The 12,488-nt window shown below is 41.1% G+C and overlaps 1 protein-coding gene across 1 annotated transcript in view; it reads right to left on the reverse strand.

Moving 5' to 3' along the window:
- VAV1 (vav guanine nucleotide exchange factor 1) overlaps positions 1 to 12,488 on the reverse strand; it is a 59,898-nt gene that overhangs the window by 18,457 nt on the left and 28,953 nt on the right. The window contains exons 7-14 of the mRNA XM_018564499.1: positions 12,052 to 12,155; positions 9,866 to 9,965; positions 6,428 to 6,523; positions 6,275 to 6,343; positions 5,879 to 5,965; positions 3,684 to 3,769; positions 1,804 to 1,936; positions 1,147 to 1,256 (exon numbers count right to left, since the gene is read on the reverse strand). Of these exons, the coding sequence (XP_018420001.1) occupies positions 1,147 to 1,256; positions 1,804 to 1,936; positions 3,684 to 3,769; positions 5,879 to 5,965; positions 6,275 to 6,343; positions 6,428 to 6,523; positions 9,866 to 9,965; positions 12,052 to 12,155 (785 nt within the window). The remainder of the gene's footprint in view (positions 1 to 1,146; positions 1,257 to 1,803; positions 1,937 to 3,683; positions 3,770 to 5,878; positions 5,966 to 6,274; positions 6,344 to 6,427; positions 6,524 to 9,865; positions 9,966 to 12,051; positions 12,156 to 12,488) is intronic.

Below are 12,488 nucleotides of genomic sequence, written 5' to 3' on the forward strand. Positions count from 1 at the left end.
GGGTTTTCAGGGACAGGGCTTTACAGAACTAGACCACGAGCCTGGTTCTGTAAAGCACCCTGCAGCAACTGCATGCACTGAACAAAGTGCCAAGGTGAGTGCCCCATGCAGGAATCTAAGCACATTACAGACCAATTCCACATCTTTCTTCTGGAGGGGCCTGGGGTCCCTCTGCCAAAGGGAAACTGTGAGCAGCATGGGGAAACTTGCTAGGAGAATGTTGAGTAGAAAAAGTGCTCTCTCAGAGCAGAGAAGGCATCCATCACCCATGGCCACAAGTAGGCTGGGATTGGGAGAGATTTTCAGGGCTGTCCTAACAGCTTTGATTTGCCAGTGTCCAACCACCTAAAGGTAGCTGCATAACCCATCAATTCCAGAATTAACTTCCTGTGTGCAATGATGTATGATTAAGAAAAACGCCTGTTGATCTGTTTGCAAGCTCAGTTTCTAAAACAGTCTCTGTTTCACATTTCCAGTCTAGTTAGAGGAAAAAAGGTAAGATTAAAAGTAGCCAATGACCTTTTTGTGAGGCTCCTACCATGCATGCCCATTGTTTCACACACAAACATCCAGATGGGGTTCCAATAATATGAACTTTGAATTAGTGTGTGGAACTAGCATATGCTCTGTCAAGAGTAAAGATAAAAAGTGACGTGTTGTTGCTGCGTACAACAACCATACTTTTACCATGCACCAAATTTCACAAATTATCCTCAATGTATTCATTTTCCATGACTATTAGACAATAATATACCTATTGTATACATAAATATGTTAAAGGGTCAGTCCACCCAAAACAATATTTTACTTTTTTGTAGATGTTTGGAAGATATCTTAGATTCCATTCCATATATCCCATATGATGGGTTCAAATTCTCCTTTTTTTACTAATATTATGTTGTGAACAATGTCCCAGAATTTGCTGAACATGCAAAGACAGGAACACTTAAAACTCCGAGCTGGATAAGAACAGAGTCAGTAAGTTATAGGATCTCAATGCTGGGGTATATAAGACATATATGAAGCCAGTGGGTGATGCATTTCCCCAAGCTCCACGTATACATAAAATATCACTTTTGGCTTGATTAACAGGGTGCAATCCATGCATTTTTCCGAACAAGAAGATGCATTTTGTCACAAACTTACACAGCCATTTCAAATTGCTCCATCCACTTCTTTTTTAGTTCTCTTGTCTTGAAATACAGTTCATATCCTAGGCAGGCTCGGGCATCAATCAGATAGAACATGTGAGACCACTGAAAAAGAATGTTATATAGGATGAGCTGTGTTTTATGGAATCACAGGCTTTACTACTTTCAGCCTTCAGTATGCCCCATTACATTTTATGAATGCAGTTACTATGTTATGCTGGTGTTCCTGTGGCTTTCCAGCTGATTTATTTCCCCACTGTCCAGAAACATAATGGCAAGCACTTGAAAAGTATTTATTATAAAAAGTGGAAGCTTCAACTGTGTTGCAAAGTACAATGGAACTCTTCTCAACTCCTTATCCCTTTTGGCACCATCAGTTAATTCACTGAAACTGGCTACTTCTTTAAACTCGGAAGAACTTGAAATTTCAAATGAAAAACCAACACATTATTTTTTTTATACTTATACACAACTGTACATTCTTTGTTAATGGACGTCTACATTTAGACAAGAGTAAACTGCAGCAGGTATTGGAAACCCCCTGCATGCAAGCTGCAAATACTTTGTGAGTGAGAGAGAGAGAGACTATATTTCTACAGACTTCTCCTCTTGACTATTGAGTTGTAAAAACATACTGTTGATGACTATCTACCTTTTTATTGTCTCGATCCCCACTGGGGTCATCACGGATTTCATAATTCTGAAGTCTTATAAATTCCTTCAGGTCATATGTATCACCTTTCCTCTTACATATTAGCAGTGCCTGATCCAGAAGAAAGGCATACCTGAGAAGTCCGGAAAAGATAGCTGAATAAGTAAAAGTGTGCTTGGCTATTTGATAAAGTACACTCATGTAGACAGAACATTATGTTTTGATAATAAGCTGTGAGCCATAGATTTACATGATTCTATTGTACAGGTGAAAGTGAGCAGTAAAATACAAGTAGTCTAAGCAGGCTGTAGTTCACAGCCTTTACTTTACACTATATTACAATATAATGCATGTACCATTAAAATATTATTAATAATAGGTTAAAACAAAAGCTTATTTCATAAAAAAATTTCAATTGCATATTAAGTGTACATAAGTAGGCCTTATGTAACAAAAGTATTTTAATTTTTTTTTAAACGGCAACATCAAATTTTAGTTTTCATTTTCCATTGTAAGGTAGAAAGGGAGAAGAAGCATCTGACTGCTATAGACAGCAGACTCTTGATACTCACTTTTCATGATCAGAACCCCCAGCCCAAAGGGCACATACCGGTAGTACCGTCCTTGAGAAATGTTTCGGTTCGGCAATGGGTATCTGATACTTTAAAGCTCAGGGCACAATAATTATCCAGGGGTGTGGAATTCCTATCGCCCGACGCCCGGGACATGCAGTTTCGGGCGCCGGGCGAGTAGTTTTAAAGTACATTCAGCTCGGCTCCGGACAAGCAGAGCTGAATGTATGAAGCCGCCGCCGCTCGTTTACTACAAGTGGTCTGATCAGACCACTTGTATTAATTTGAGCAGCGGCGATCATTTCTGCCCGTACCCCCCGCCGTAGTTTTCGGGGTCGCCCACTCTCCCGGGGGACCCCGAAAACTAAGGCATAACGGCTCAGCCATAGAGTCCATAGAGCAGACGAAAAACGTCTGCTCTACGGGCTCTCTGTGTGTTCTCTGAGACCGTGGCGCTGTAATCACAGCGCCACCTGTCTCGGCTGTTAGGAACTACACAGAACTGCTGTTCTGTGTTGGAGGGCAGGTTCCATAAAGAGAACCTGTCACCTCCAAACTATCACATAAGGGATTTTAATCTCCTATGTAATAGGAAGAACATTAAGGGGAAAAAGTAAATAAATAAAAAGTTAAAATTAAAAAAGTTACAAAAATAAAATAAAGATTTACAAAATGAAAAAGTAAAAATAAAAAAGTAAAAAATAAATAAAAATGAAACCCTGCTGCCCCCGATATCATTTAAATATATTCCTCAGTGGCTACAAGGGATATAAATTAACTTTTTGTGCACAAAATGCCTATGAAAACCTAGGTATTACCTTGTATAAGTAGCAGTGACACCATCACCAGGCTGCACAAAAGACTACACAGAGAGCAGAGCTGTGGGAAGGACCCAGTAAGCCCCGCCCAATAAAGGCTGCCTGCAGAAAACTACAGGTGTCTTCAAGTCCAATCACCCAGAACCCACTTAAAGGCACCACAAGCTGCCTGCATCTTGACGCCACTGTTAGTTTGATAACCTTTCCTCGCCTTACATGTTCACTTAAAGGGCTTCCTCACAATAATGATAATACATTCTTTTATACAGTATATCCTGCAGCATACTCACATTTTGCTGTTATGGGGCTCATTTGGTAGTGCATGTCTTATGAATAGAGCTACTCTTCTCTAGCACTACCAATAAAGAAATTCCAAGACCTCTGTCTATTTCACAGCTTTAAAAAAGTTGGCTTCTTCCTGTCATTTCAATTATTGTTCTTGTTATTTTAGCTCACCCTGAGCATGGATCCACTGTGGATGCCAGTTTACCTGTCCAGTTTTGACTTTTTCTCTGAAGTAATGATCTTCAATTCACCATCTGTCTTTGGTCTTCCATATAGTGCAAGGGATTCTGCCTAAAGAGTCAAGTTAAATTGGATCAAAATGCTGACCATTGTCACATGACACACACAGTAGAGAGGGCACGCAAGAGTTACCCAAAAAGTGAGGCATACATTTTTTTCTCTTATCTAATCCATAATTTTTCAAAACCTATTTTTTCATCAGATTCCCATCACCATCATTAAATGCAATGTAAAGACACCATCACTGTTTTAAATTGGGTCAATATATTTATGCTGCTTTATGAGGTTTCACAATAATTTGTCTGTGTTTTTATCTTCTATAGTTATAACCAGGCTTTTTTTTTTACTGGTACTGTATATAGGCGCTACTAAACTACCTATTGGTTGCTTAGCAACTTCGGCAATTTGCGGTAGGAGCAGAGTCCTCACAGCTGGAGCATAGTGCAATAATGTAGAATAAGAGGCTTCTTATTGTTTTGTCTGTTCCTGGCACTGTAGGGGGAGCCTAGCATCGTGCCAAGAAATGCACTGAATGGGGTGCTGCTTTACTAAATGCAGCATTGTGCCAGTGCAGAGTGTGGGGTACTGCTGTATTGTAGATATCCTGGAATGTGTCAGCACAGACAGTGTGGGGTACTGCTGTATTGTACATAACATGGATTGTGCCAGTGAAGACAGTGTGGGGTACGGCTGTATTGTACATAACATGGATTGTGCCAGTGAAGACAGTGTGGGGTACGGCTGTATTGTACATAACATGGATTGTGCCAGTGAAGACAGTGTGGGGTACGGCTGTATTGTACATAACATGGATTGTGCCAGTGAAGACAGTGTGGGGTACGGCTGTATTGTACATAACATGGATTGTGCCAGTGAAGACAGTGTGGGGTACGGCTGTATTGTACATAACATGGATTGTGCCAGTGAAGACAGTGTGGGGTACGGCTGTATTGTACATAACATGGATTGTGCCAGTGAAGACAGTGTGGGGTACGGCTGTATTGTACATAACATGGATTGTGCCAGTGAAGACAGTGTGGGGTACGGCTGTATTGTACATAACATGGATTGTGCCAGTGAAGACAGTGTGGGGTACGGCTGTATTGTACATAACATGGATTGTGCCAGTGAAGACAGTGTGGGGTACGGCTGTATTGTACATAACATGGATTGTGCCAGTGAAGACAGTGTGGGGTACGGCTGTATTGTACATAACATGGATTGTGCCAGTGAAGACAGTGTGGGGTACGGCTGTATTGTACATAACATGGATTGTGCCAGTGAAGACAGTGTGGGGTACGGCTGTATTGTACATAACATGGATTGTGCCAGTGAAGACAGTGTGGGGTACGGCTGTATTGTACATAACATGGATTGTGCCAGTGAAGACAGTGTGGGGTACGGCTGTATTGTACATAACATGGATTGTGCCAGTGAAGACAGTGTGGGGTACGGCTGTATTGTACATAACATGGATTGTGCCAGTGAAGACAGTGTGGGGTACGGCTGTATTGTACATAACATGGATTGTGCCAGTGAAGACAGTGTGGGGTACGGCTGTATTGTACATAACATGGATTGTGCCAGTGAAGACAGTGTGGGGTACGGCTGTATTGTACATAACATGGATTGTGCCAGTGAAGACAGTGTGGGGTACGGCTGTATTGTACATAACATGGATTGTGCCAGTGAAGACAGTGTGGGGTACGGCTGTATTGTACATAACATGGATTGTGCCAGTGAAGACAGTGTGGGGTACGGCTGTATTGTACATAACATGGATTGTGCCAGTGAAGACAGTGTGGGGTACGGCTGTATTGTACATAACATGGATTGTGCCAGTGAAGACAGTGTGGGGTACTGCTGTATTGTACATAACATGGATCGTGCCAGTACAGATAGTTTGGGGTACTGCTGTATTGTACATAACATGGATTGCATCAGTGCAGACAGTTTAGGGCACTGCTGGAATGTCCATAGCATGCATTGCACCAGTGCAGACAGTGTGGGGCACTGCTGTACTGTACATAACATGGATTGTGGCAGTACATAACATGGATTGTGCCAGTACATAACATGGATTGTACATATCAAACACTGTGCCATAGCAGAGACTGTATTTTCAATGAGACCAATATAATTTCATCATCATAAGCATACCAAATGTTCAATAGATAACTGGAAGGTGGTAAGCTGCTTCAACGACTCATTGTCCCTTTTCACCTCATTAACACACTGGGCCAAATCCTAGAGGAAACCACATATATAAATATTTTATTTAGAAACTGCATTTTTCATACATATACAATTGTATACCTAGGTGTAGTTGGTTAATATTGCCCTTTAGGTGGTTGTTTTCAATAAATCATTGTGAAAAAATAACATTACTCAAAATAAAGTTCCCTTCCCTATTAATATCCATCTATATCTATATCGACTACAGTTTTTCTTTTTCTAATATAAACTATGTGCACGAACATATTTTAAACACTGAACTGTAATGTTATAATCATTTATAGTGAGTATTAGAGTGCTTATGTGATTCTGCAATCTTACCCTCATGGCATCCAGTGCCTGCTTTAGGTTCTCCTTCTCTGTTGGCTCCACTGTGTGTTTTACCAGTTCCTATATGGAAGAAGCAGAGAACTGAGAACTTGGGCCATATACATAGCTCATTAGACATTACTCATAATAAACATATAATAATACCTGGAGCAAAAGATGATACTTCAAAACTCGTTGCATGGGCACCATCAGCAAATCCCGTAGGGAGAACCGACCATTGTTTGCTCTCTGAGAACATTCCTGCAAAACCAGTGATATATAGTATCTGCTTAGGTTCCTTTGTATATATAAAATGTTAACTACAGCATTTCTAAAACATGCCTGGTAGCACTGTAAATTAAAATTAAAGTACTCAGTAGACAAGTGATGATAGGTGCCCTATCCTGTTGATGACCACCTTATATACCTTATGTTATAGGTGGGACCAGTTAACGGTTGCAGACACCTCCTGGCTAACTGACCTCAGTAAAGAGTCAGTTCTCTGGGGTGGAGATACTGTTATTCTGAGATAAAGTCAGCAACAGATATGTTTCCCCTGTGCATAAAATGCATGTGTAAGCCAATAGCGTGTCTAACAGTATACACTATATTGTATATTGTATATATACCAGAGCACTGCTGGACCTTCTGTTACTTTATGCAAAGGTATTGTTCAGGGGTGGAAATCTCCAACTCAAACTAATACTTCAGTTAGATAAGAAGATCAAAAAGCATATCGCCATGTACACAGATAATTCAAAGTATACAGAGACACCTCAAATACCAGCTTGCCCTAACAAGCCTTGGCCCATTGACTGAAAATAGAAGAGACTGTCACATAATGTGTCTAGGTACCTTTAACGGATAATCATAAACTATACAGTACTTCATTCGTCCAGCTGCATTTGCCTTCTAAAGGTTAAAGTCGAATGGTCTGCTAAAGGATAATATGCATTAGAGCTTTTATTAAAATTAATAAATAAAAGCAAGTGTTTTCATTTTGGCTAGAGTAGGGAGGGGATTGAGGAGATCCCCCCTCCTATTTATCCTGGAAGTTAGGGATTGAGGACAAGTTCACACCAGCCCCAGTGCGTTCCCGCCCGATTCTGGCCGGAACCCACTGGATCGCATCCCAGCCGGCTCACTTTGTTATGGGACAGGAGGGGGCGTGGTGGTGTATTATAGTCAATGGCACCGCAGCCACGCCCTCCGGCCGCAGTGCAAACGCAGGCATTGATGCCACACATTCTGGTGCAGGCGATTGCACTGTGGCGCCATTGAATTCAATGCACCGCCACTCCCCCTCACGCCCCAAAACAAAGTGAGCCGGCCAGGATGCAATCCAGTGTGTTCAGGCCAGAATCGGGCCGGAACGCACTGGAGCTGGTGTGAACTAGCCCTTCGAGAAAGATATCAGAGTCACTTTACAGACTAGCTGCTTAAGATCACCTTTCATCGCTGGGTTACATCTGCTAAAGTGGAAATGCATATAGAAAAGTGCAGCACCAGCAACAATACAGAATTGTGCTCAGCTAGATTTGTTGGCTGGCCAGTCTGTAGTCAGAACACATAACTTTTTACATGTGGGAAATGCAGTTAGGAGGAAGTAATATTTTTCAAACTATAAGCAGTTTGTAAATGAGTAACTACAAACTATACAAATAAACAGTTTTTCAACACAATAACACAAACTGATAAAATAAATTACAGTAAAGAGGAACTGATGGCTGGGGGTTGTGGCAGGAGCACTTGCATGGCATACTTTCACTTTCCAGCAAACCTTAAAATGTTCCATGTTACCCCGATAACTGTTCTGTGCTCTTCCATGACACTCCACAGGCACAGGTGCCATCTTTGCTGAATCTTCTTCCTTTTTCATGGCCTTCCCCCTTAGCCATAAGGCCACTTGTTATAATGCAACTACTGTGTATTCATAATGCAATTGTACCATCGCAGCACTTGGCTCCACTGTTTAGCAAGCGTGTAGACTACACTGCACACTCTCATATATTTATCTAAAAACAATTTAAAGGACTTTCTTTTTTTAAATATCCCTTTTCTACAAAGCTACAGGGGTTTGCAGATGAACAACAGCCTGCATTATTAAGTTTAACACCTTTACCGCCTAGGTGCCTTTTTTAGAATGGCCCTACAATTGCAGATTCATTTCCAACTCTGTTTTAAACAGAACCTGGTGTCAGTGGATGCATGTGGGCGTCAGTGGGTTCAGTACTGGAACCATCTGCTATCAGAGACAGCCAGGGTCCAGTGGTAAGCTCAGGAGCTGAATCAACCAGCTCTTTGGCTTCCAATCATAATACAGAGAGCACCATTCTCTAGATGCACTTTGCAATGGTGGAGGCCTAAGTGATACAGATGTGAATTTGGTCTTGATCAGGTCTTTTTGATGTCAATATGCTAGATGCAAATGTCATCCATAGCTTTCAATGTTTAACATGAGCTTTAAAGACAAGATGGGTATTTTTCATTTTTATTAATTTGTTTACTTTTCTTTTTTGGAAGGGGGAAGTGGTTGCTTTGCATATTTGCACATGATGGCAAGTGATCCGGACTCTCCCAGCACAGTTTAGTTCTGCTAAACTCATTTGCTACTGAGTAATACAAACAATGACTTATTGATTAACAAATGAGAAATAGGTTTTGACTTTCTTTCTCTCATTACATAGTTGCCAACTGATCCTGATTTCCAGTAAGAGACACAAGTGCTTAAGACTTGTCCGTGGAGATTTCTCTGGTTATTGGTACCAACCAAATTTACTACACTCTCATCAACTCTCCTTTTCGTATGTAATATTATTGTTACATAATTGTTAAATTAGATATACACTGTACCTTCTATAACTATAAATAACAGAAACAGCTACAAACAGAAGAAAAGCTGGCCGGACACTGGATCCCGCTGGGATAGTTTATTGAAACTGGTACCACGTACTGGTGTCTCGCCCAAGGTCCGCTCCCTCTGATGCGTTACACCCAATTACAAGTTTAGTCCTTGATTGGGTGAAATGCATCTGTGATTAGGCTCAAACTGTATTCAAAGACTAAGCATGTGATTGGGTGAAACGCGACAGAGGGGGCGGGCCTTGGGTGGGGTACCTGTGATGTGGTACAAGTTTCAATAAACTATTGCAGTGGAATTCGTTGGGCAGCCAGCTTTTCTTTAATTGTATGGGCTTGTATTGGAGCAAAGATGTGCTCCCAGCGGCAAGTATTTATTTCCTATGCTCCTCTGCTCCATCTAGTGGCCATAATGCAGTATTACATTTCATACAATTGACCTGAAAAGAAAATATATCTAAGAATATTCATCTGTACATCTATTTGCACAGAACGAACATTCATAAAGATTTGTAGGGGGAATGGCTCTGCAAATTGGTTAAAAATAGATCCCAAATTGTTAACTCTCTGTCCACATTATGTTTATATCATGAATACATCGCTAGGCAAAATATATTATTTACACCAAATTTATGATCAAACAGATATAGCTCACTACAGGTGTGCATTCTTTTACTTTTTAACAGTATAATGCCCAGCAAAATCTGGACTAGATGTTCTGGTTGCCTTATCAAATCTAATTACCTCAAGCTTCATCCTGACATCCTCATGGACCTGTGATGTCTGTTCCAATGTTTTAGAGGCAGATTCCACTTGACTACAATATGGACCATAAATTAAAAACCTGTTGAAAGTAAATACCATATACTTAGGTAATGCTTTTACAGTATACACTGAGTGGCCAGATTATTATGACCACCTGACGTTTGTAGGCAAATTAGTTATAAATAATTAGCTGAAGTTGCTAGAGGGCCAGACCATTATAAATCGGTTGTTTACCACGACAGTAGAAGTGATTTTCTGAATATATGAGTAAACAACGCGATTTAACAACCTTTGAACGTGGAATGATTGTTGGCGCTCGGAGCCACGGAGCGAGTATCAGCAAAACAGCAGAATTCGTTAAATGTTCAAGAGCAGCTGTTGTTAAAGTGTTTAAAGACTGAACTGTCAGCCAAAAATCTGGGTCTGAACGTGCGAATTGTGGCCGTCAGCGACTAGTCAATGTTAGGGCAGAACGGAGAGTGTCAAGACTGGTACAAGACAACAGAAGGGAACAGTGCAGTGTCAGATTCCTCGCATCACCTTTCAACATCTCGTGGAGTCACAAAGGGGCCCAACAAAGTCATCTCGTGGAGTCATCTCGTGGCCCAACGAAGTACTGATGGGGTGGTCATAATAATCTGGCCACTCAGTGTATATGTAATCTCATAAGTCAGTGTTGGTAAATGTAAAGGAGACTAGGATTGTTAAATGTACTGGACAGTTAAATAACAATCAGTTAATGTACCTATAGTGCTTTAGAAAACAAGTTAGCATCAAAAGACCCTTAATATACCTGAAAAAGATATATTCACAGTTGTATGTGCTCACATACCTGGCTTTACACCAGTGCAGTGGTGAATTGTCGGAACATTTTCATTATGCTGAGTTAAATTTACTCTCTCATGAGAAAGGTATGGGGGGTGCCATTGCTGACCTCTTATGTAAAAATGATAGTTCCCTGGCAGTAAGGTTGCCAATTTTCTTCTGGCAAAATAAGGGACAGAGAATGGAGTAGGGGTGGGGCAGGTGGAGGAGCAGGGGAGGGTCTAAAAGCTGGGCTGAAGGACACTGATATCTGCACTGGATAATGATGCCAGTCACTCTTTGGTGCCACAGGGGATGTCCCCCATCACAACAGAGTTCCTTCTTGACATCAGGAGCTTCCCTTCACAACAGAGTCCCTCTTTTTATATCAGATTCCTCTTTTCACATAATTAGTAACTAGGAACCCTAGTTTAAATCAGAGTTCCCCCTTCAAGACACCCCTCTTTCAAATTAGAGTCACCATTTTACATCACGAGCCCCCTTTCTTTGAGAGCTCCCTCTTCATATCAAGAGCCCCCCCTTTCACATCAGAGTCCCCCCTTCACATCAAAGTCTTCAGCCCCCGTTTACAGCAGGAACCCCTGTTGACATCAAAATCCTCACCCCCCTTGACATCAAGATCCCCTTTACACATTAGAGCCCTAATTTCCCCCCCTTCACATCAAGAGCCCCTTTCATATCACAGCAGAATGGCAGACAGCAGGAGGCAGGTCTGGACAGAGGCAAAGTCCAGATACAGTTGCTTCTTTCCTTCCTCTGAATGCTGGGGCTTCCATGGATGCCAACACCCTTGGTCAGTGCCATGCGTTCCCATGGTACAGACATGCTGATTTGCCTGCACCATGGAAACGCATTAAGCTGTACGGGGCCATGAAGCATTGGACAAACTGCGTCCCTTATAGATTCTTTACAGGACACAGCTTGTAAGCTATGAGTCCAAAGTGATCCCATATTATAAGGGACAGGTAGCAAGGTTACTTGGAGGTCATGCTGATGCGTTGGCTTTAATGCTTTCCGAGACTCTGACCTGGAGCTTAGATACTGAAGCCAGGCACTACCAGGCACCTAGCATTTTGTAAAAAGGGGCAGCAATGACAACCCCTATACCTTTCTCATGACCTAGCCCCCTGAAACTTTATATGCTTTACACTGAACAATTTTATCTACTGTGAAAAGCAGAACTACATCAGATGCCCTGAAGGGAAATAACACTGTGGTTGTGAAAGTTTGCACAAACTTGGACAGCAACATGAATTATAAATGCCTAGCAGAGGAAAATAAGTTTCAATTTAGAAAAGTAAAACTGTCCTCCTAATGAGTATGTTATATACAGATCTTACTTCTCCTTATTGCGGATAAATACTTGATGCAAGTTCTGGGTGTTCTTGGGTGAGATGCATAACTTCATTTGTGCCAGAAAGTCTTGATGATGTCTTCTTAGATCCTTAAACAGAGAGGGATCATGCAGTTACTTACAGTACTGCTAAATATATTAACGCCTTCATGACTGAGCTAGTTTTCAGGTTCTGTTCATAAATGACTGACACATTTTTTACATTTTTGCTGTGTGATTCTTCCACGGCAGTAATATACTTTCTTACTAAATGTACCCACACATATTATATATTGTTTTTTAGAGGACAGATAGGGCTATATAATTATATCACATATCTGTACCTAACCCCTAGTTTGAATAAAATAAAAAAAAAATGAGGAAAAAAACTAGAAGAAAACACTTTTTTCACAAGTTTTGATTATTATTATTTTTTTTAGAATT

The sequence above is a fragment of the Nanorana parkeri genome, unplaced genomic scaffold (assembly GCF_000935625.1).
Source record: "Nanorana parkeri isolate BGI_ZX_2015 unplaced genomic scaffold, ASM93562v1 scaffold757, whole genome shotgun sequence".
In the NCBI taxonomy this organism is placed as follows: Eukaryota; Metazoa; Chordata; class Amphibia; order Anura; family Dicroglossidae; genus Nanorana; species Nanorana parkeri.